General features: G+C 44.6%; 1 protein-coding gene across 24 annotated transcripts in view; it reads left to right on the top strand.

Moving 5' to 3' along the window:
- Positions 1-24,112, top strand: part of FHIT (fragile histidine triad diadenosine triphosphatase) — a 1,053,300-nt gene that overhangs the window by 884,088 nt on the left and 145,100 nt on the right. For all 24 annotated transcript variants that reach the window (XM_043552284.1, XM_043552281.1, XM_043552273.1 and 21 more), the window contains one exon: positions 16,952-17,020. In XM_043552284.1, the coding sequence (XP_043408219.1) occupies positions 16,952-17,020 (69 nt within the window). The remainder of the gene's footprint in view (positions 1-16,951; positions 17,021-24,112) is intronic.

The raw sequence follows: 24,112 nt of genomic DNA, 5'->3' as shown, positions 1-24,112 counted from the left end.
AGGGTGCACTAGACGAGCTATGTTACTAAGTGTACCATTTGCCTGTAAATGGCTCATGAATATAAAGAAGGGTTGAATAGATATACATTTCCTTAATTAAATCTGCAAAGTGAAATGGCTGTGTTGTTTTTCGCCAATTACTAATGAATGATGTCTTTCTTTGTATTGATTGTTATTGTAGCAGGGCATAATGGCCTAGACTGACTCAAGGCCATTTTGTGTGAGGTGCTGTACAGACATTTAAGTAAATTGCAGTCCTGGCCCAAAAGAGCTTAGAGTCTAATATGAACAAGGTAAAGAAAAATGAAATGTGTTAACATCTGATTGCAAAACGCTGCCTGGGGAAAAAAAGCTGTTTTAAAATTGGGATTAACCTCCCCCTCCCCAAATGTTGGGACAATTTTTGTAATTATTCTTCCATATTTTTGGCCAGCTCTGATGTCATCTTTCTTTAACTCAGAAAGGACCTGATTCTGCACCATTGAAGTTAATGGGAGTTTTGCCACTGACTTTAATGGAGCAGATTCAGGCCAAATGCGAAGTACAGAAAGAAGAAATCTCCTGCTGTTAGAGCAGCACAAGAGTGAATGAGCATTTGCACCGTCAGTTTGGGAGATGAGATCCTTCCTTCTTTGGATGTTAACTCTCATTGCTGCTAGTCTCAACTCAGTAATGTGTAGAGATTGATTTTTCGAGACCTTGGAGAGGGCTTGCCCTTGATAAAAAAAAACAAATAAACAAAACAACACCACAGACCTGAGGTAACATTGGTGCGGACACCCTGCTGTTCTTCAGGGGCTGATCCAAAGCTCACTAAAGTCAATGAGTCTTTCCATTCATTTCAGTAAGCTTTGGATCAGGCCCAAGATGACCGACTTAAAGGATTTATGTTCCTTTTGGCAGATGCAATTTGTGCCAGCATTTGGCACCCAGAATTGAACTACGGGGATAGATCTGATTGCCCGAGTCTCAAACATCCTCACTGCAGATGTAACTCAGGTGGCGAGAGGTACAAGTACTGAGATTTGCAATTGCAGTTCATTTTGAGCCTGATCCTGCACCATTGAAGTAAACAGGAGTTTTGCCCTTTGTGGATACAAACTGTGTTAGTGAAAAGGGATGGCAGCCTCAGCCCTTTTGAAAACATAGGCTCTGATCCGGCAAACACTTGCAAATTTGCTTAACTTTAAAGAGTATGAGCAGTTCCATTGACTTCAGGGGCTTAAAGTTGAGGATATGTCCAAGCAATTGCAGGATCAGCACCTTGGCACATGATGACTCTAAGAACACATTAAATACAAGGTGAGGACTAGATTGGAAAATGACACATACGCAAATAGATAAAAATCACGATTTAGTTAAGTTCTTCTATTTCAAGCTAACTGAAAGATAGAGGCCGGTACCGTGGGAGGGAAAATATGAAAAGAAAACCACACCGAAACATTAAAGAATTTCTGATTAAGTAAAATTCTGTTTCTGTTAACTTTTTTTTTGTTCCAGTCACATAAATTGCCATCTTTGAAATACTAAATCGCCTAGAATCAGCTTTTTATAGTGGAAGATCATTTTACATGTACAAGATTTCACTGAAGCAGCTAAAGCGCTCAGATGAATGTGCAGACTTGGCAATAAAACAGAAAAATATTCCTATGCTCAGGGAGCAATGGCTGTTTGGTGTAGTTTTTATATTATAAATAACTCTATTTGGTCTTGGGTATGTTGCACCTAGGCACAGAGATATTCACTAGTTCTAAGGCAACGTGGCTCTCAAGGATGTAAGAGGACTCATTACTGACACAAAGCTTAGGGAGTTTTGGCCAATGGACTGACTGATCCTGTGATGACAAGCAATGCAGCTTGAATGACATTTCCTCATTCACCCAGAGTTGTGGGGCTCGGTTTAGGGACCATCACTGAAAATCCTTACCTTTTCCTTGCAGTAGCCCCTCTTTCCCAGCTCTGATGAATGGAAGAGGAGCCTGGAAGGAGGCATGAACAATACTTCAGTCCCTCAGAAACTAACCCCTGTCCCTTTAGAACATACTTGCAACAATTGTGTAACAAATAACCATCCAAAGGAGATATTCGTATCCTCCCTCTCAAAATAAGCAAGTAATTGTTTTGTCTCCTGTGTAAATCCAATTACAATTGAATTTCTTTGGTGACCCTCCATTTTTCCCATCCCCTCTCCTGTCCTCAAGAGAGGTTGGACTGTTAGAACTATTTTGGATGCTCTTATTTCCTTCTAGTGGAGACAAGGTATATTTCACCCCTTGGCTCAGCTGTCCCTGTGCATGTGGAGAAATACCGTGTGTGTGTGTGTGTGTGTGAGAGAGAGAGAGAGAGATCATTATTAATTCTCTAGGGACCTGAAAGCCCTCTTGAGTCTTTCCAGTGACATCAATGGTCTTTAGATCTCATTTCAGGTACCAAGTCCATCTGTTATCAGTGTCAATGGTCAACCTCACACTAATTTCAATGAGGTGAGGATCAGCCCCTGGATATTAGTTATGGGATGGAATGAATTAGATCAAGTTAAGCTGTATCAGACTGTCTGGACAGGAATATGTCTCATTCGTCTCTTCACTCTACCTTTACCTCCTGGAGCCTGCTGAACCTTACAAGATTTTCCCGGGGTCTGAAATGTATCTGATTAGCGCTAGAAAATAAATGAGCATTTTATTGCCCTTTGTATCTGACCTTTTAGAGGGCTCCCATTCTTTTCATTAAACGAGGTCTCTGAAGTGAAAAACACAGTCATAATGCACTGGACCAGTGAGATAATTAGCCAGCACATTCCCCATAATTAGTGTGTTAGCATCTCTGGAGGGACATGAAAGCGTGCACTGTCCCTTTAACAGGACAATTTGATAATCCTCTTAACATTTTCTCTTTGGGCTGATAATATTTCACAGAAATTTTACTTTGTAAAATATTCCTAAAGGGAGGCTTAAGCAATAATGCACAGATTATGGAAATGGCTTTCATTAAGTGTAGGGAGAGACTTTACCGATGCCATGAATGGCTTCGAAACACATAACCCCCATTAGGAGCTTCATTTCAATGTTTATTCGTGGAGCAGTAAATGTTTATTATAATACATGTTATTGAAACAAATTAAAGAACTGTAATTATGTGTATGGCAAGTGTTAAGGCAATATGCATTCATCAAGGCGTAAGTAAAGACTTGGGAGGGGGGAATATGCAGTCACAGTTTAAATTTGCATCCCAATGTTTTGCGGCAAATACAGCTATTAAGGAGACAGACTAATCTAGGGCAAGGCATGGGACTGAGAGCCAGGTGATCCAGGATCTGTTCTTGAGTCTGCCACAGACTTCCTGTGGGACCTTGGGCAAGTCACTTCACCTTTCTGTGCCTTATCTGTAAAATGGAGACGATGTTTCACATGGGTGCAGCAAGGTTTTCAATTCTTTGCTATTTGGAGACTGGTTTGAGATCCTTGGGTAGAAGATACTCTACAGCATTGTGACTGCTTGACAATAGAGTAAACACAATGGGGCAGTGCTGTACCACATCTCCAGCTGGCACAGTGCAGGATGTGGCCAGGAATTGATTTGGCTTCCTGACCCTCAGGGCAAGCCCCTGGCCTAACAATTCTTAAAATGGCTCCTGGAGGGCAGAAGTGCAGGGCTTAGACCCAGCTCAGAGGCACCGCAGGGACTTCCCCCTCTGTTGAACATTCTCTGCTGGGTATTTGCAGCCAGAGTCCAGCCCCTTTGCACCCCAGTAGTAGCACAAAGGAGCTGAATGACAGGACAGACAGTCCCTGCATTTTCTCGCTCTGGTGGGAAGGGAAACCTGCTGAAATCAACGTCCTTTGGCTGCAGCCCTTGCTCGCGTTAAGGGCATAGTCGTTTACTCTGCATGCACGTACGGGAGAGTACCTCTGGTTAAAAGTAACACCAGAACATACCTCTTATTGGGCAGACTCTTCCCTCCGCGCCCAGAGGCTGCAATCCGAGTGAAGGGGAGTGCTGCAGGGATCCGGATTGCAGCATTCAGCCCATCAAAAGGAGAGGCTTTGCCCCCGGAGGCTGGGGTTTTGAAAGGAGCCCAGGGAATTAAATAACTGGTGTCTGTGGCATTTCAGTGGTAGTTGGGTGCCTGATTCCCTTAGGCATCGTTGACAGTCCCAGCCTTATCTCCTGGGTTGTTTAAATGATCCTGGAATGGTCCCCAGAGCTTGCAGAGACCGAACGGTGTGATAAGATGGCTCATGCAGAGTGGCAGATGGCAAGAATCCATGGGCCCGGATCCTCCTCTCGTCCCAGCTTTACGGTAGTGATACTTTGTTGACTTCCACAGAGTTATTCCCAAGTGCTGAGCCTCGGGCCATGGGTGAGGGGGCAAGGTGCCTGCTTTCAGCTCACAGGCAGTGCTGCAGGCCCGGTTCACTTTCACTCAGTCCCTCGTTACCTATCGGGGAGACAGTGCCGTAGGACACGGCCACCCCCCACCTGCATTGAAGTGAATGGTGCTATTGCATGGGCTAATTATCGTTATGTTCATGCCAGGTTTCTTGCTTTTTGGCTGCTCTCCAGTAAACACTCAACATTCCCCTGTGCTGTATAAGTTTTAACCTCAGCTCTTGAGTGGGTTTGAAAAGGTTCTTGTTTATTTTTCCCTTCAATTCCTATCATTATGGTGTTAGAGATCTTTGTTCCGGCCCACCCACACCTCCTCTCTGTAACCTTTCCTAGTCGTGGACAGATAAGTTATTTACCAAGGACACTGGATCTCTGAGTTGGTAAATCTCTCAGTGGGAACTGTTTGAAAATATACTCTACTAAGGGTCTGGCGAGGCTGGCACTGGGAGGTGGCATTCCCAGCTCTGGCAGATGTACACACATGTTAGCTCTGATCTAGCCAGCATGCTAAAACTAGCAGTGTGAGTGGGTGCTCAGGTTAGGTTTCAGAGTAGCAGCCGTGTTAGTCTCCATCTGCAAAAAGAAAAGGAGGACTTGTGGCACCTTAGAGACTAACAAATTTATTTGAGCATAAGCTTTCGTGAGCTACAGCTCACTTCATCGGATGCATGCCGTGGAAAATACAGTGGGGAGATTTTATATACACAGAGAACATGAAACAATGGGTGTTACCGTACACACTGTAACCAGAGTGATCAGGTAAGGTGAGCTATTACTAGCAGGAGAGGGGTTAAAAAACAAAAAAAAACCTTTTGTAGTGATAATCAGCATTTCCAGCAAATGGCCCACCTTGATTATCACTACAAAAGGTTCCCCCCCCCACCTCCTGCTGGTAATAGCTCACCTTACCTGATCACTCTCCTTACAGTGTGTATGGTAACACCCATTGTTTCATGTTCTCTGTGTATATAAAATCTCCCCACTGTATTTTCCACAGCATGCATCCGATGAAGTGAGCTGTAGCTCACGAAAGCTTATGCTCAAATAAATTTGTTAGTCTCTAAGGTGCCACAAGTTCTCCTTTTCTTTTTGCTCAGGTTAGCTGTCTGAGTACAACCCTGCAGCTGAGTCCTTGGAAGCAAGGAGAAAGCAAAAGCATCATGTGACTTGCATGGAGATCTCCCCCATTCTCCCACAGGGCTGTTTCCCTGGTCCTCTTCTGTCTCCACACCCTTTCTCTAGGTGATCCCATGCTCTCACAAAGCTTCAGCTGCCATCTCTGTTTGGATGACTCTCAAACTCTAACTTTCAACTGCCAGCCTGTCTCCCTTAATCCAATCCCCCCTGCACGTCTGACATCTCCTGCATGTCTCACCATCATTTTACGCCTAAATGACCAATACTAGACTCAGTATCTTCCCCTCCAAGCTTTCCCTCTCTCCTCTGCGCTGTCTCACTGCTGAAAGCACCACTGTCCTCCCTGCAACTCATGCCTGTGACCTCTCTGTTACTGGTGAGCCGCTAGGGCTGATTCTGCCTCTCAGTGCCGGCACCCTGTGATGGGAGCCTGTGACCAGGACCCAGGCCTGATGGGAAATACAAGGGCAGCCAATGAGGGTTCAAGGAGCTTGCTGAGAAGAAGACAGCTTGGTGAAAGCTCTCCCAGGCAGAGGGACCAGGGAAGGAGATGCTGGGTTAGAGAGGACTTGGGAAGGGGCTCTCCATACCAGCTAGATAGAAAGGCCTGATTGGAGTTACCTGCTGTGATGGACAAGGGCAGAATCCTTAAGATGCTGTAGAAAGAATCAGGTGACAGGATCTGGGTTTTGGGAAGGAGCTATTGATCCCAGCAAGGGGCTATAGGGATGGCAGAGGCAGGGATAAACCGGTTTAACATTCTTTTAATAAACCAGACTCTGAGTAAGGTTGTTATTTGCTGCATGAGAGCCCACGTGTGACTACTGGGGAGCTCAGCAAGGGGGAAAGGAGGCAGTGGTTGGGGTCAATGTAACAGGGTTACCCAACCCCCACTTCTAGGCTGGGGCCAGATCCCGCTGCTGCTTCTTCCTCTGTAGTATTTTTAAAATCCATCCACATTTCGTCTTACACAGAGTGGCTGTCTCAGGGTGTCCTTTTGCCACTGCTGGCTCCCTCACTTCTCTCTCTCTCTCTCTCTCTCTCCTTCTTGAGCATTATTCCAGCTATAAGAGCATTCCCTGGGAAAAACAGTGCTGGGGGTGGGTGACCAACCAAGAATTTGTAGATGCCTGGTCTCTAGACCTATGGGGGTGGGGCTTGCTCGAAACTGATGAACGGGAAGGACGGCACCTTTGACGTTGTTTGCATTGCATAACAACTACTTTACTAAACCTACTAACTGACAGATAATGCTACATATTTTTGTGGGCCAGTAGAGAGAGCTTTTTCTAGTAACTAACTACCTACTGGTGTTCAGACCTTTCTTTTATAGAGTGCTTTTGTTACAGGGCCAACTAATCAAGTAGTTAGTCAAGAGTAACAAATGGATATGCTATGGAAAGACCAATTTACAAGAAGGGAGAATTGCCCTATTTTTCATATTGCTATCTAAGTATTGTGTGTGTTACCCTTTGTCGCCCACTCTCAGTCTTACTCAGAGGCTGGATATTATTCTGGAATTTTTGCTGCGAATCTCGTCAGGAGAAGCTTTTTCTCCTCCTGTAAAATCCAGTGTCTTTGGAATGGACGGCAGAAGTTCTCAAGCAAACAAGAAAGTGCTGTCAGCAAAACTGGGCTTTTTTCCCAACCACAGTCCCTTTGATTGTAACGTTGCGCCTGAGGCATATCGCAGGTGGCAGAGTACAGCTAAGAAAGGAGTGGGAAAGTGGCTTCTCCAGATCAGTGCCTTTATCTGCCAGGAAGGTTGTAATGCTTGTCACAGATCAGGGCTAGCTGTACCTCTGACCGCCTGAGAGTGCAGCCTGCACAGGGGACAGGCTCTGAGCCTCCACCTCCCTCAGTGGAATCTCACCTTTCTTTCACTCCAGACTGGGTCCTTGACTGCAAACCCCGGATACCAGCTGTGATTGCAGAGCAGGCCCAAGTGGATTTGGCTGCCCTGTGAGGCTTCCCTTTGGGGCCTGTGACCGATGTGAGAATACAGTGAGACAAACCAGAAGGAATCAAAGCGTAACAAGAGAAACGGATTAAAAGCACAGAGGGCCTGTGAGCAATTGTCTAACCTAAATCTATATGCAGTGTAGTTGTAGCTATGTCAGTCCCAGGATATTAGAGAGAGATGGTGGGTGAGGTAATATCCTTTATTGGGCCAACTTCTGTTGGTGAAAGAGACGAGCTTTCAAGCCACACAGAGCTCTTTGTCAGGTCTGAGAAAGGTTCTCAGTTCTGTGTGGCTTGAAAGCTTGCCTCTCTCACCAACAGAAGTTGGTCCAATAAAGGATATTACCTCTCACACCTTGTTTTACCAAAATGTAGATAGGCTTAGCTCATCCAGACACCCCCACTTCTGGGTCTGGGGGGACAGTCTGCCCCACGCCACCCTTGTGTTTCCCTCTCTGTCTTTAGGGTTCCTGTTCCCTTGTCCTTGGCCTCCTGAACCAGTCTATGCATCCCACCAGTGGTGGTTGGATGTAACTTATTACAGTTAATAGCCCCTGATGAGTGCTGACAAACTCTTAGCTGGGCGATTGTTTCCTTTCCTGTTGGAAGTTATCCTTGTAACCCTGCAACAAGCCGTATAACAACCAGGCAAATGGCACACATAATAGTCATAAAATAGTACAGGGATCTTCTATATCCTTCACGGTGCCATATGTTAATGATGGCTGATTCAACACCTGTCTTTAGCATTCCATCTGTTGACAAAATCACCTTCAACATCCACTTCTGCAAGCTATTTCTAGCCTATCAACAGACATTTCTGTAACTAGTGCAAGGGGACTGATCGGCTATTCAAACATGTTTCAATATATATGTATATACACACACACACCACCTTAGCTATAGGCATCACTCTGTGCATGGCCTATAATATTAAAACAAAACTCACCTGAGCAGGATGGATTATCTCTAGGAAAACAGGCTCCAGTTTTCTTGGCTAAGATTTTTGCAAATATTTTACAGCTGATGCTCACTGGAACTCTCCTTTAGAGGTATAATTCCTACAAACGCCTGCCTCTTTGCCAGATTTCAATATTAGAGAGATTAGCACACTCTTGAATGACCTAGGCAGCCTGCCACTTCCAAAGTCACATTGAAAACTTTGCATAGTTCTGAGCCTAAGACTTCTTCGTTGAAACACGAACGTTGGAGGTGGCAAAGACCGGCTGGATCTAGTCAGTTCCCTTGCCCATGCAGGCTTGTTTCTTACAGGGCATTCGGGGTGTCAAGTGATGGGGCTGTCACTGCTTCCTGTCATGCAGCCTGATAAATCTCACCATTAGTAACTGCTGTTTATTGATCGTTCTTCATATTGAGGGAGCACTTAAAATGTGGTAGGTACTTTTCAAAGGTAAGGGGGGGCAGTCCCTGCCCTAAAGAGCTTGCAGTCTAAAAGGCATTACCTTCTGAAGGTCGTAAAAAAGGAGCATTTGGAGGATTTCTTCTGTGACTGGCACACGCTGGTGTTTGGAACGTAGTTAGGGTTCCCTGTGCCGAATCCGAACAGAAACAAAAGCAGTAGCTAAACGCACCGAGCGCTGCCGGTGTATGTTCGCTCATCTCTGTCCTGACGTCAGGACTATGGATTGTTGTGTCAAAATCGTGTGAAATCGAAGAGCACTTTTTAAGAAAAAGAAAATACAGCTCAGCAGTGATTGAAACTGTTTGGCGGAGTGGGGCAGGGCTGAGGGAAGGGCATAGGATCTAGAGATTGACCTGCTCTCTTCGCTAATTGCGGCCCTTCCAAAAAAGAGTGGGGCACATTAATTACTCTGGGGCGGGCAGGAGGAGCATGGCACGATTGCTCCCCCAACTGCACTTTTTTTATGAATTCAGCTTGGACCTCAGCTTCCAAGGGCTGTCGATCTGTTACCTCTCCCCAGAGCTAAATTCACTGGAAGAGAACCTCGTGAACCTGATCCGAGGCTCTGAGGCCAGCAAGTAACCTAATCTGACATAGCGTCGTGTTTTATAGGCAAAGAAGACATAGGACCGCCTCCTGAGCGTAGCTCAGCCGCAGCTCAGGAAGGAAGTTAAAAGCCACCTTTCCACCCTATCTTCTCATCTTCCCTCCCTATTCTGGAAGCCATTTGGCCATTTTTACCTGTGTAAAGTAGAGCAACCTCAGGGCTGCTCTATGTTATGCCATCTGCCCATGGCCCTAGAGTGCAGTTCAGGGATCCCAGACATAGGGATGCCACTGGTCATAGCCCTCTCCCCAGGCTGTAGATAGGAAGGAGGTGCATGAGCTGCTCTTATTATTTATTATTTCTATTACAGGAGTGCGTAGAGGCCCCAAATGAAATCAGGGTTGTTTTGTGCTAAGTGCTGTAAAGAAACACTTCCTGCCATGAAAAACTTGTGATTTAAAGAGACAAGATGGATGAAGGGTGGGAGGAGAAACTGAAGTATGGCGGTGTTAAGTGACTTGCCCAATGTAAGCGGCAGAAACCTGACTGGTATAGGACAGGGCCCAAGTCGAGTGCTCTATACACAGGCCCACTCTGTCCTTGTGGCCAGGGAGAAACTTCAGATGGCTCTGCAGCATATTGTAGGGATGTTCTGTGCCATTGGAGCCTCTCAGAGCAGCCAGCGCACACAGGAAGATCTGGCACATAGTCTTTGGCCGTCCGGTGGAGTCTGATAACCAAATGTAGACCCCTATCCAGCAACGCACTAAAGCACGTGCGTAATTTCCAGCATGTGCCTTGTCCTCTGGAATCAATCAACTTGATGGTTCTATTCACATGCTGCAGCTGAGCCTGTGCTTAAGGGCCTTGCTGGATCAAGGCCTTAGTGAAAGAAAAAATTAAGAACAAAAAAAACCCAAAAAACCCCCACCCAGAAGGCTGTTAAATTGGAAGGCAAATTAAAGACGGCGTAAGTTCCCTGTCCCAGATGTTTCTCACCACATGGTACCTCCAGGTCCACGCTGCTATTTTATCCCCTGATTTTCTCAGGCAAGCAGAAGAGAAGGAAACTCCTTCAGATGTAATTGCACCTCGGTGCTCCTGCTTGACTCTATTACACAAACAGTCAGGAGAATTCAGATTGTCCTCTGTGTTCTTTTCAGAGCCAAAAAACCCCCGACATATCTGGGATATCTGCAGTCAAACGCCTGCTTTCTTACTTGGTCATGGTTACCTTGTCCAAACAACATACCCCTTGGTTTTTAAATATGGTAGATAGATTTTGTTCTACAACATATCGCGTTCCATAAAGACATAATGCAAATAGTAAAGGTGATCAAACCATGAAATTGTCCTACTGCTTTTAAGTGGCCCAGATGCTGATATAAACGTGGGTGGGGGGTTGGGTTTTTTTAATACAATTGGCATATTAAAAAAGGGGGGATTTGATAGCTGCTTTCAGCTACCTGAAAGGGGGTTCCAAAGAGGATGGTTCTAGACGGTTCTCAGTGGTAGCTGATGACAGAACAAGGAGTAGTGGTCTCAAGTTGCAGTGGGGGAGGTTTAGGTTGGATATTAGGAAAAACTTTTTCACTAGGAGGGTGGTGAAACACTGGAATGCATTACCTAGGGAGGTGGTGGAATCTCCTTCCTTAGATATTTTTAAGGTCAGGCTTGACAAAGCCCTGTCTGGGATGATTTAGTTGGGTATTGGTCCTGCTTTGAGCAGGGGGTTGGACTAGATGACCTCCTGAGGTCCCTTCCAACCCTGATATTCTATGATTCTATGATTCTATATCTTTTGTGTTTCTCCTTTTTAATTCTAATAGTAGGCAACCTTCCTGGGTAGAGGGTCGCATTAGGAAACATTTACAATGCAAGTCATCATGCACTGTATCTTACTGCTTTTTTCAGTCTTAGAGCTTGATTCCAAGTCCATTGAAATCAATGGGCACCTTTCCATTGACTTCAATAGGGTTTGTATCATGTTCCTACTTGAACTGCCCAGATTGTCTGTCACTGTCATATATAGTACCTATCCCAAATACACCTTGGGACACTTTTCCACAGAAATTAAAATGACTATTAAAAATAGCTCTGTTTGTCTTTATCTACCACTAGCTAGCTGATATAAGGCTATAGACAAATGGACAGAAATGCATTCAAACTTACCTGTGTCAGGTAAATATCAAGACCTGTATGTTCCAGGAGGAAAGAAATTGAATGGCAGGTTATTTACAGAATATAGTGTATATTTTAAATTGAAAGAGCACCCCAAAAGCTTTCTAGTCTCATGAAATTTCCAGCACAATCTTTAAGCTCCATTTTCTTAAAAAGCCTTAATTTTCCAAATGTAAAATTGAAGGCCCAGTGGTACCAATGAGCAACTTTCAGCTTGCAGTGTGGTTTTGAGCAATAGATCATCAGAGAAATGATGCCCAGATGATGTATTGCACTAATACATCACACCAGCACTATCACTTTCATGATATATTAGTATAATAAACTATCAGTACACTATCACTGATGTATTACTCAAAAAACAGTTTTTAACCTACAAAAAGCATCTTCAGCTGTAACCTGATTATTATTTTTCTCCATAGTTTTCAGCATAAACAATAGGGTATTCCTCAGCTTTCTCTAGGGCAGTCTAGGAGAAAAGGGAGAGGTATTCAGACTACCTTGTTAACTGAAACTTTTTCTGTAACTTCTCTCTATTCCAGTGAGCAAAGGCTTCTTATGGACTGAAGCTACCACATCACAGTGTGTAAATTTCCTACCAAACAAACAGGCAAAGTTATTTTGATTTTGGGCTTCAATCTACACTTGAGCCATGTGTTCTAAAAATCTTGCTGCGGTTCATCACTGGGGGTTGATTTGCAACTCAGCAAGTGATACCGGTGCAAAATCCGTATAACGCTTTGCACAAAGTACTCAGGGCTGTTTCTGGTGCCCCTAGCTCGGCCGTATCTAGGCACTGAGTATGAGGATTTGTATCATAGAATCATAGAATAACAGAGTTGGAAGGGACCTCTGGAGGCCATCTAGTCCAACCCCCTGCCCAGAGCAGGACCAATCCCAACTGAATCATCCCAGCCAGGGCTTTGTCAAGCCTGACCTTAAAAACTTCTAAGGAAGGGGATTCCACCACCTCCCTAGGTAACGCATTCCAGTGTTTCACCACCCTCCTAGTGAAAAAGTTTTTCCTAATATCCAACCTAAACCTCCCCCACTGCAACTTGAGACCATTACTCCTTGTCCTGTCATCTGCTATCACTGAGAATAGTCTAGATCCATCCTCTTTGGATCCACCTTTCAGGTAGTTGAAAGCAGCTATCAAATCCCCCCTCATTCTTCTCTTCCGTAGACTAAACAATCCCAGTTCCCTCAGCCTCTCCTCATAAGTCATGTGCTCTAGACCCCTAATCATTTTTGTTGCCCTTCGCTGGACTCTCTCCAATTTCTCCACATCCTTCTTGAAGTGTGGGGCCCAAAACTGGACACAGTACTCCAGATGAGGCCTCACCAGTGTCGAATAGAGGGGAACGATCACATCGCTCGATCTGCTGGCAATGTCCCTACTTATACACCCCAAAATGCCATTGGCCTTCTTGGCAACAAGGGCACACTGTTGACTCATATCCAGCTTCTCGTCCACTGTCACCCCTAGGTCCTTCTCTGCAGAACTGCTGCCTAGCCATTCGGTCCCTAGTCTGTAGCGGTGCATTGGATTCTTCCATCCTAAGTGCAGGACTCTGCACTTGTCCTTGTTGAACCTCATCAGATTTCTTTTGGCCCAATTCTCCAATTTGTCTTGGTCCCTCTGTATCCTATCCCTACCCTCCAGCGTTATCTACCACTCCTCCCAGTTTTGTGTCATCTGCAAACTTGCTGAGGGTGTAATCCACACCGTCCTCCAGATCATTAATGAAGATATTGAACAAAACCGGCCCCAGGACCGACCCTTGGGGCACTCTGCTAGATACCGGCTGCCAACTAGACATGGAGCCATTGATCACTACCCGTTGAGCCCGACAATCTAGCCAACTTTCTACCCACCTTGTAGTGCATCCATCCAGCCCATACTTCTTTAACTTGCTGACAAGAATACTGTGGGAGACCGTGTCAAAAGCTTTGCTAAAGTCGAGGAATAACATGTCCATTGCTTTCCTTTCATCCACAGAACCAGTTATCTCATCATAGAAGGCAATTAGATTAGTCAGGCATGACTTTCCATTGGTGAATCCATGCTGACTGTTCCTGATCACTTTCCTCTCCTCTAAGTGCTTCAGAATTGATTCCTTGAGGACCTGCTCCATGATTTTTCCGGGGACTGAGGTGAGGCTGACCAGCCTGTAGTTCCCAGGATCATCCTTCTTCCCTTTTTAAAAGATGGGCACTAATTAGCCTTTTTCCAATCTTCCGGGACTTCCCCCGATCGCCATGAGTTTTCAAAGATAATGGCCAATGGCTCTGCAATTACATCCGCCAATTCCTTTAGCACTCTCGGATGCAAAGCATCTGGCCCCATGGACTTGTGCACGTCCAGTTTTTCTAAATAGTCCCAAACCACTTCTTTCTCCACAGAGGGCTGGCCACCTCCTCCCCATGCTGTGCTGCCCAGTGCAGTAGTCTGGGAGCTGACTTTGTTCGTGAAGACAGAGGCAAAAAAAGCATTGAGTACATTAGCTTTTTCCACATCCTCTGTCACTAGGCTGCCTCCCTCATTTAGTAAGGGGCCCACACTTTCCTTGGCTTTCTTCTTATTGCCAACATACCTGAAGAAACCCTTCTTGTTACTCTTAACTTCCCTTGCTAGCTGCAACTCCAGGTGTGATTTAGCCTTCCTGATTTCACTCCTACATGCCCGAGCAATATTTATATACTCATCCCTGGTCATTTGTCCAATCTTCCACTTCTTGTAAGCCTCTTTTTTGTGTTTAAGATCAGCAAGGATTTCACTGTTAAGCCAAGCTGGTCACCTGCCATATTTACTATTCTTTCTACACATCGGGATGGTTCTAGTTGGTTGTAGACTCATAGAAGTTTAGGGTTGGAAGAGACCTCGGGAGGTCATCTAGTCCAACCCTCTGCTCAAAGCAGGACCAACCCCAACTAAATCCTAGTCCAACTAAGACCCTTTGCTGTCCCTCCCCAATGACAAATACAGGAACGGGTTACAAAAAGAGAGAGAGAGAGAGAGCAGGGAAAAGAGAAAGAAAAGCCATTTTGTAGCCCCCTCCATCATGGAAAAGCCCGTGCAAACGGGAGTTTGGCCTGATGCTCTTCATGTGGCTTCTCTGCTGGCAGGGGAGCCCACAGAGGGTGGCTCCCTGCTGGGAATGGCTGTCTCCAGCTCCTGAATCTCCCTTTGTACAAGTCACAGGAATTTCCCTGGGACAGCTGCTGCTGCAGTCAATGGGGCTGAATCCAAGATGGAGTTGGGCCAAACTTACTGACATGATTTGCCTAATGCTATGTAGGGAGTCAGGGAGAGAAGTAAGTTTCTAACTGACTGCAGAGAAGTTACACCAGGGAGGAGTTTGGGTCTCTGCATCCGAGTGTCCCCACTGTGAACGAATAACGATACTTAGCTACCTGCTGGACTGGGGGAGAGGAGAGGAACTGTTAAAGGCTCAAATTGGAAAGCGTTATATAAATGCTCAATATTCCATGGCTGTGATAGAATTTCCAGTATAGGCTCAGATGGGTGCCGTGGAGATATCTGAGAGAGAGATTGTGAGGTTTCCTGCTGTAGCCACAGATGCACAGGCTGCTGGAGCTGGACTTTAATTCTTTCTGTCTCTGTCCCCCGGCCCTCCTTCCCTCCCCCTCCCCACCCCGCATTCTCTAGCTCTCTCATCCAGAGGCATATTTAAACTTTGGGACTTAGTACTGGTGCAAACAAATGGGTAATTAGGCTTCCTGATTGAATTTAGAGCCAGCTGGTAAAAGGCTTTCAATCCTGTAGGAAAAAAGAAAAGGAGTACTTGTGGCACCTTAGAGACTAACCAATTTATTTGAGCATAAGCTTTCGTGAGCTACAGCTCACTTGCATCCGATGAAGTGAGCTGTAGCTCACGAAAGCTTATGCTCAAATAAATTGGTTAGTCTCTAAGGTGCCACAAGTACTCCTTTTCTTTTTGCGAATACAGACTAACACGGCTGTTACTCTGAATCCTGTAGGAGTTTCTCTCAGTTGGTCTGCATATGCATTCACCTTAGCACTTCTTCCTGGATGCGGAAATACACTGTGATAGCCTGGCTGACTCTTTGCCAGTCTATTCATGCACAAGCTTAGTCTTAAGCTCTCCACAAGCTCAGGTGTGAGGATTCTTAGCAGTAATAATTATTAAATGATGGGGCTTCACTTGTTTGAATTTTATCCCCTTGTTTTCATTATTTGAAATTATTTATTTACCCATCTTTCCCTGGAGATCATGATCAAATACAGCCCCTCTCTCTCCATAGTACAACAGGGCCAATCTTAGTCGAGCTGTTGATGTCAACAATACATCACACCTCTTGGAGGCAGCTAGCGCGACTGCATCCAGGAAGAGGTGCTTCTGTGGGAGGGTGGTGCTCTTGCAGCTACCAACACTGGGGTTCTGCCAAATATGGAGGGAGCTTTAGGGCCCAATCCCATGTCCATTGAAGACAATGGAAAGACTCCCGTTGACATCCTTCATTTCCACCAGTTTTGCAGAGGACTGTTGCGCTCTGTGACTGCTCTGGCCAAACGCCCTTTCTGGCTATGCTCCTCCCTTAACTCTTCGTCCTCATAAGGGTTGTGAGCACTTTGCACTCCCAGAACCTGGACACCCAGTGGGTTTTATGCCACCAGGGCCCTCCCTCACAGATTGTACCAGCGACGTTCAGGTTCCACTTTCTTGGAAGATGATGTAAAAGCAAAACTTTTACATGTCTTTTTTAGCCTTGCAAAGTACATGCTGTTAGGCATTCTGTACATCGCCATGTGTCCTCCCCATAATACCACTGCTACCTGGACAGCTGAGTCTGAGGAGAATTTCCTTTATCCCATAGTCTTCTCAGAATACTGCTGAGCCAATACTGTGTAACCCTGCCCCTGCAGCCCCCCGGCTTACACCTGCTGTCTACCTTCTACTGCAATCCGAAGTTGGCAAATTCTTATTCCTGTCAGTTTCAATGTCACAAGAGTCAGCTTTAAAATATGCTGTCATTTCAGAGCTCTGGCTAAATACAACTCAGACTGACAACTCTGAATAATTCCTAAACTTTCTGGCATTTCACTCAAACGCTCATATTACAGCAAAGTTGCTTTCTCATGTTTTTCATCTTATGTAGTCTCTGAAGATTTGCAATACAGTTATAGAACAGGTTAACATTTTTTTGACTCCGAAAATAATACAGTGGGAGCCAGTGTGTAGTAATAGGATGTCAGGAAAACATCACTGTCAGCCTACAAAAATTATCTAGATAATCACCATTGTTTGTTGTTTTTGAATTTTCAGCACGTTCATGTCCATGTTCTTCCAAGGAAGGTTGGAGACTTCAGCAGAAATGACAGTGTCTATGATGAGGTAGGTGTCATTCAAAGATCTTATTGCTAGATCAGAGTGGGTGTCAGCTTAATCAACTTAATGAGCCAGGTCTTGCCCTAGATAAACTGGCAGTATTTAAAGTGAACTCCACCAAATTTGACTTTTTTAAACTGCTGGCAAAGAATCTGGCAATTACGGAACACCAGGCAGGATAGTGTATGGATTGTCTTGCAAGCGAAGGATCAAATTATGCAATGCATAAGGCTGTAAAGGAGTGTTGGGCGACCCGTCAAGCTCATGTGCGCTACCCTTGCTGTGAGTAGTTGTACAGGGGAAGACGCAGTCTCACGTTCTGTCCCCCATGCGTGCAAGCAGGAGTGGGAAGGTCGGGGTGAGGGAATGGGCAGAGTTTTGCACCATGCCCCAACACGGGGTCAGCATAGCTGCGCCAGCACTGTGAGGAAAATACCTTTTGCTCACCATAGACCTGGTGCAGGGAACTTCCCCCTCAGAGCAAAGAGAAACCCTTGCGGCTGATTACCAATCTTAGAGTCACTGTCTGCCTCGTGGCCTGCTCCAGGGGCCGCACAACAAGGCAACACCCTTTGCTCAGGGCTTGTGGCAAGCTCATAGTTCAGCCCCAGGGATCAAAATTAATCAGAATAGATGTGTGTGTCTTTGATATACGTATGCACGTGGCTCCGATTGCAGGATTGGAGCCATAATCAATTACATTTTTACGTAATCCCTGTGTTTTTTTTAAAGAACATTTGTACTGGGCATTATTACTTTCCCAGCTGATAACAATCTGAATGAGTTAAATGAAAATTGTAATCAACGCACTTTTGTGTGTGTTTCTTGGTTGCTTGGTAAGAGATTGCATCTTAAATATACAAACTGTATTCCTTCCTGGAAATTATTAATGCCAACTTTTTTCAGCACCATGCCATCTGTTTTAGGAAGAATTCATGATATTTTTCTGCTGTTGCACTTTTTTTCCTTTTGTGATGTGCCTGTGCTAATGCTTCCCTATAGAATGTTATTTACACGATGAAAAATGTGATGCCATGTTTTGGATCCTCTCTAAATGTTATGACTAGGTACGATGATTATGGCAGCTTGGACAATAATGTGTATGTGAGAGTTATGAGGTGGATGGGGGCTCTGACCCTGGAAAACACATGTAACCAACAATGCACAAGTAGACCAAATGAGTTCATTATGGCAGTACTTGTGTACCGCTGTGATTAAAGGAATATCAGCAAACTTGAAATCTAATCCATATTTTTAAAATGTGTTAAAAATAGTTTTAGATACTACACCAGTCCCTAAGTTCCTCTGCCTTTTTTAGTTTTGTTTTACAATGATATTTTCCAGTTTTTACAAATAAAACCCACACAAGCAGGTAAAGCTTAGGGTATGTCTGCACTACCCGCCGGATCGGCGGGTAGTGATCCATCTATCGGGGATCAATTTATCGCGTCTAGTAGGATCTTTCACATGTGTAGATCTTTGACAGGTCAGCAGATCACTATGTATTGGCAGGCTGCAGCTCTGTAACAGATAGACTGCTAACCGGGGAGATAAGGCTCTTGGAGTGTTCTTCAGATCCCAACTCCTCTGGAACATAGTCTGAGGTCAATCAATATCTTGGTTGTAAGTGTGGTTTAGTTTACGTATGGGAGGCTGATAAATGTAGCTATATTTTGGATTGCAAACATAGACAGTATTCTGTAATTGCCCCAAGGCCCCATTCACATCTAGCCTGTGTATACATGCTGCTCAGCCTACTTATCACAATCCAACAAAGCATTCTGGCAGGGACATCTCATTAAAGTGTACACCAAACCCAGCCACAGTGCAAGATAAGCAAATGCTCTGTAACTATTGTGTAGGATTCTCCGCAAAGTCCTGCTCACAGCTTTGGTTCAACACAAGCTAACGTAAGTCTCCAAAGTACCTTTAACTGGTTTAGAGCCTTCCAGACGGTGACACGTTGTCATCTGTTTATGCTCAGTAGATTGCTGGCAAGTCCCATGACACTCTTCGCTCTTTGACAAGTGAAGAACGTGCCCAGATGTTGAGGCATCAGTCTCTAGGATTTCTGGAGACAAGATGTTGGAAAGGAGCTGCATCCTCTTGATGTCTCCCCCTCCCTTCCCCAGTTGGCTTGGGAATGAATATCTCTGTTGTTGAGTAACGGTTTGAGCAGAGGAATGGGAATCAAGACTTCAATAGGTTGAGCTCCATTAGGTAAATCTTATTTATCCTGCATTTGGGTGTGAGGCTCAGCGATTCCGTCTCCTGACAGTATTTTAAGGTATAAGGGGAATATTTAAAGGTAGCAGATAATGTGTCTGTGACAGATGCAATTCCCTGTACTTTGGGAGATCTCACTGAATTAGGTTTAAGTATCTTTGGAGTCCAGTGTATTAAATGCAAAGGTTCTGTAATATTGTGGGTCTGGGTGATCAAAGAACTATATTGGACAATGTGGCAGACAATGAACTGTAGGGACAATAGTGTGAAGTGGAATTCCTGGGAAATAGCTAGGAAAAGGTAAATGCAGTCTCTCCCCCCCACTGCCGGCCTCTGGTTATGCAAAAACCCAGCACTTTGAAGCTATGCCCTGAAGGAAGGACAATTGTTTGCTAATTACCTGTTCCCAGAGCCCCAAGATCAAAGGGCCAAACTGTATAAAGGAGGGACTCTCAGATTTACGCAGGTGGCCGTTCTGAGCTAACAATTGTTATGAGTTTGTAACCACAGAAAACCCGTTGGTGGGTCGAAGAACGGATCACTTGCCAAAGCCACGACTGGAGTTGGGGATGGGGGGACCTGTGGCAAGCTATTATCATGCATACAGTATGTATTAACATGCAGTATGTTTTCTCCTGAATGCTTTATTCTTCAGAATAAATGTGCTTGCTTAGAAAGAATTGTGTGGTGGATTAACTGTGGGCAATTACACTGTTTATAGCCTCTGAGAAGAAAGCAATGCAGGCCCGCTAACTTACTGTGGAACTCACAGTGAAGGCAAGGAACTGTGCAGCCTGGAAATACTGCAGTCAGGAGGTAGAGAGAGATGTGTGTCTCTACCCAAGAGGGGGGATGGCTGAGGAGCTCGGAGCCTAAAGTGGGTGCCCTGGCTTGTCCATGGAGGGAGAATACAGGTGCAGTTGCCCTGAATTGTGACAAGTCTTTATTGCTTGGTATGTTTTTTTGGGATTGACCAATAGGCTGTGTTGGATGAAGCCTCTTGTTCTGGTTGCACATTTACACTTCCTTTATGATTCAGTATTGGAAAACTTAATCACAAAAGAAGAGAAAGAAAAACATCCAATGCCCAAATGCCTTTCCTGACATGTTTCCTCCAATAAGTCACTTGAGTTAGGCGTATGTATCTCAGTGCATGCTTCAGAAGCCACTGCTTGATTTCTTTTAAATATTTATAGAATCATTAGTAATGAAAAAACCTACTAGATTTGGACCATTTTGGCTGAGGAATACACTTTCCCTCTGTCTCTGCAGTGAGACTCCCTGGGATTTGTTTATTTCTTGGGGACTGCTAACGAACCAGTCCCCAACATGCCACTTTGTCACAGTGAAGAGTAAAGGCATGTTTTTTTAATCCTCCCATCTTCCTGAAATTATTTGGAGCCCAACCCTGCAGACAACTTACACATGACTGTTAAGTTTCTTTCCTAAAGCAATTACAGGATCAGGCCCTTTATATTTTACTCTTGGTTTATAGCCATTTCATATCAATCTTGAGGCATTCTGATCCATGAATTCTGTTTGTTTCTTGAAGATTGGAACTGCAATGGAAGACCTGGATGGCTATTAGGAAAAGGCTTTAATCAAAACACATGCATATTGTCACCTGTATTTCTTTCATTTGGTTTAAAAGAGAATGAGATCTTTATATTTAACCATCAAGGAATTTAAGGGAGTTAAATATCTGCTTTACAATAGAGGATTGGTTCTTTTCTGCTGTGAAAGTATGACACAAAAGATTGATTCAGTTGTGCATCAGTGGATATACTCTACCAAAGAGCTACATTCTGTGTTGATTTAATGAGCGTGGGCACTGTGTAGCTATCAGAGGTCATTGTATTAAAGACCTTGAAGACATTATCCTGAAATGTCTCTCCACTCTCAGAGCACCTCGGTTAAGGAGCACTATGTGTTTGTATAACCTCTAACACAATGGAGCCCTGATCTCAGTGGAAGCCACTAGCTGTTACTATAATAAAAATAATGATCATCCTGCCTTAGGTTGAGGATGATGACACTCTTACTGTGGTGGGTGTGGGGCTCTCCAGTGCTGTGCATAGAGAACAGAAAAAACCAGGCTTGTGTTACCATCATTATTAATGAATGTCGAGGTTGGCTTGACAGCCTTGGCGACTGGAGACATGCCGGCATTGTCCATTCAATGGGTGACTCAGCCTATTTTGAAGGAGACCTCTCTAGAGGAGTGAATGAAACTCAGTCTACCTGTCAATGAGATCCTCAGTATCTACCAGTGCTGCTAGAAATGATGTCATTTAGCACCTATGATGTGTTTGGGGATGAAGAACCCTGTGTACTCTCACTCTATACTCAGTAACTGGACTGAGACCACCATCTTATTTCCATAAACAGTTACTACCAATGCAAACCATATTCAGAGCAGTTAATTTCAGGTGAAAGGCTCTGTGTCTGTAACCGGACTTACTCTCCCCCCACGCCCAAGTTTCTAGTCTCTGTCTAGATAGAAGCTCCTTGCCTAGACTGGTGAGAAATGCAAACATGATGGGAAAAGGGGAACGCAAAAACAAGAGAGCCACTGAGACTCCAATCCCCAGATGCTCTTCAGGATCAAATACACCTAAGTTAAAGGGCTGGGCTGCTGCTGCTGCTGAGCCTGCTGCATTGTACCTCATCCAAACTAAAGTCTGAATTAGTCCATGGCTTGGAGATTTTGTAAAATGCTTAAAGCAGCAGCAGTATTCCGGCTGCACCATCTGTTGTTCTCCTCCCTCTGATATTCAGACCGACAGCAAGAGAATCACTTTGGGAACGATGTTTTGACTTGCTGATCTCATTCAGCACATGGCATTCAATCATTTCAGCACAGAGGAACATCTTGTCGTGTTCAGTTGCCATTCTGGAGGGTAAAGGAAGCAGCTAAGCATAATTCTCCACAGCGCTCTAGCTTCCTTTTCAACAAACTGGAGGACAACGGTGAATCCGCAAGCTTAGCCAAACAAACCTAGAGTTCAGATCTCCAGTGAGTGGTTTGTTGTAGCTTTGACTGTCACGCATCTAGGTGCTGAAGTGCTGACAGAAGCTCTCGTGCTGCCTCGTTATGTTTAAAGCCCAGTGGAGGACTCGTTAAAAGCGCACAGCTGCAGAACCTCCTGAAAGCAGCTTCCCACTTTACTCTTCAAGGAAAGTTATTTAAGACCTGATTCAGTGCCCACTGAAGTAAATGGAAAGACTCCCAACAATGTCAGTGGGCATTGGATGAGTCTCTCCATGAAAATTAACAGCATGCAGAGTTAATAAGCTGTTCCTGAGTCCATTCCTCAGGGTTATACAGTACCTTATGGCAACATACTGTTGCCTGCTGGTAGATCAATCTGCTACAGTCTAAACTCTCTAAGGGCCAAATTCTTCCCTATTTACATCTTGTGCAAGTCCATGTGGGTGAGACAGGACAGAATCTGGCTCTAAATGGGTGCACTAGAGGGCAAAGGAGCTCTACCTAGGGAGGTGGTGGAATGTCCCTCCTTAGAAGTTTTTAAGGTCAGGCTTGACAAAGCCCTGGCTGGGATGATTTAGTTGGGGATGGGTCCTGCTTTGAGCAGGGGGTGGGACTAGACGACCTCCTGAGGTCCCTTCCCGCCCTGATCTTCTACGATTCTATTTTCCCCCAGTGCCTACCTCTCTATTTTCATCTTGGTGGAAATGTCTTCTTCCCATAGGCTGTGAACTTCATTCTGGTCTTGCCAAAATAATTCTTCAAAAAAACATTTCCCTTCTAACTGACAAGGCATTTTCTGACTCTTCCACTAGCCGATGAGCACAGGTCGGTCCTTTGCCTCATCTGCCTTGGGATAATGCAGAGAATTGAGCAGATGAGTCAGTTCAGCAAACTGAGCTGCGCATGGTTATGCAGAAATACATTCATCTGAGGATACCGAAGTAGGAGTCATATATGGGTCTTAGTCTACTTCCCCATGCAGCGATTTATTACTAGGGTGTATGGGTACTTGTGTAATGTCCCTGTCACATATGGTCGTTGTTAGGGCTGTGGAAAGCTCAAAATTTCAGAGTAAGGAGTTCAGTTCAGCGAAGTGAAGAATATCCAAATTATTCATACTGCTTGAACCTACAGAACTGAAGACTGAAAATCAAATCATCTGGAAATCTCAAGGAAAAAAGGCTCTCCTGAGATTTGTGGGCCGAGCTGTAAACACTGTGAGAACATCCTTTCTCATGGTATTTTAGCATTTCCACTTCTGGTCTTGGAATATGTAATGTACCGAGGGCCTAATATTCTGGTATTTTCCTACATTATCTAATATTTGAGATTGCTTCCACTTTTACTGATGCTACTCATTGTGTTCTCAGTGAACCATGAGGCTTATCCTATCATGCTGTAATGGTCTCGCATTTTGACATCCTTATCATGAGTGCAGTAGCAAAGTGGCTGGCAACACATCTGCATATTTCTTAAGTGCATCCCACGTCCATAAGCCAAAACGGACACATTTTTCAATCGGTAAATGGAATTCCACATCTTAGCATCATATGTATTTCCCTTGATGGAAACTCCACTGTCTCTGATATTTTTTGCCCTTTCAGAGCTTGCATGATATTAGCCAATCCAATATATGAAATCTCTAAGACCTTACTATACTTTCTGTGTATTGTATACACAACACATCTTAACTCAGTAGCTCAATGGGGAATAGATAGGCAGGATAAACATCATACCCAGGTTTGATTAACAGTCACTTATTTTACTGAAATCTCCCTTCCATCAGCTCTGGAGATGTCAAAGGGAATCATCCTGACCATAAAAACAAATTAGATGTCATTAGAAGACTCTGTATTAAAACAGCTATTCTTCATGATCAC

This window comes from Chelonia mydas, chromosome 7 (genome assembly GCF_015237465.2).
Source record: "Chelonia mydas isolate rCheMyd1 chromosome 7, rCheMyd1.pri.v2, whole genome shotgun sequence".
Classification (NCBI taxonomy): Eukaryota; Metazoa; Chordata; order Testudines; family Cheloniidae; genus Chelonia; species Chelonia mydas.
Note: the sequence above shows the minus strand (reverse complement) of the source record. Positions and strands in the feature narration are given on the sequence as shown.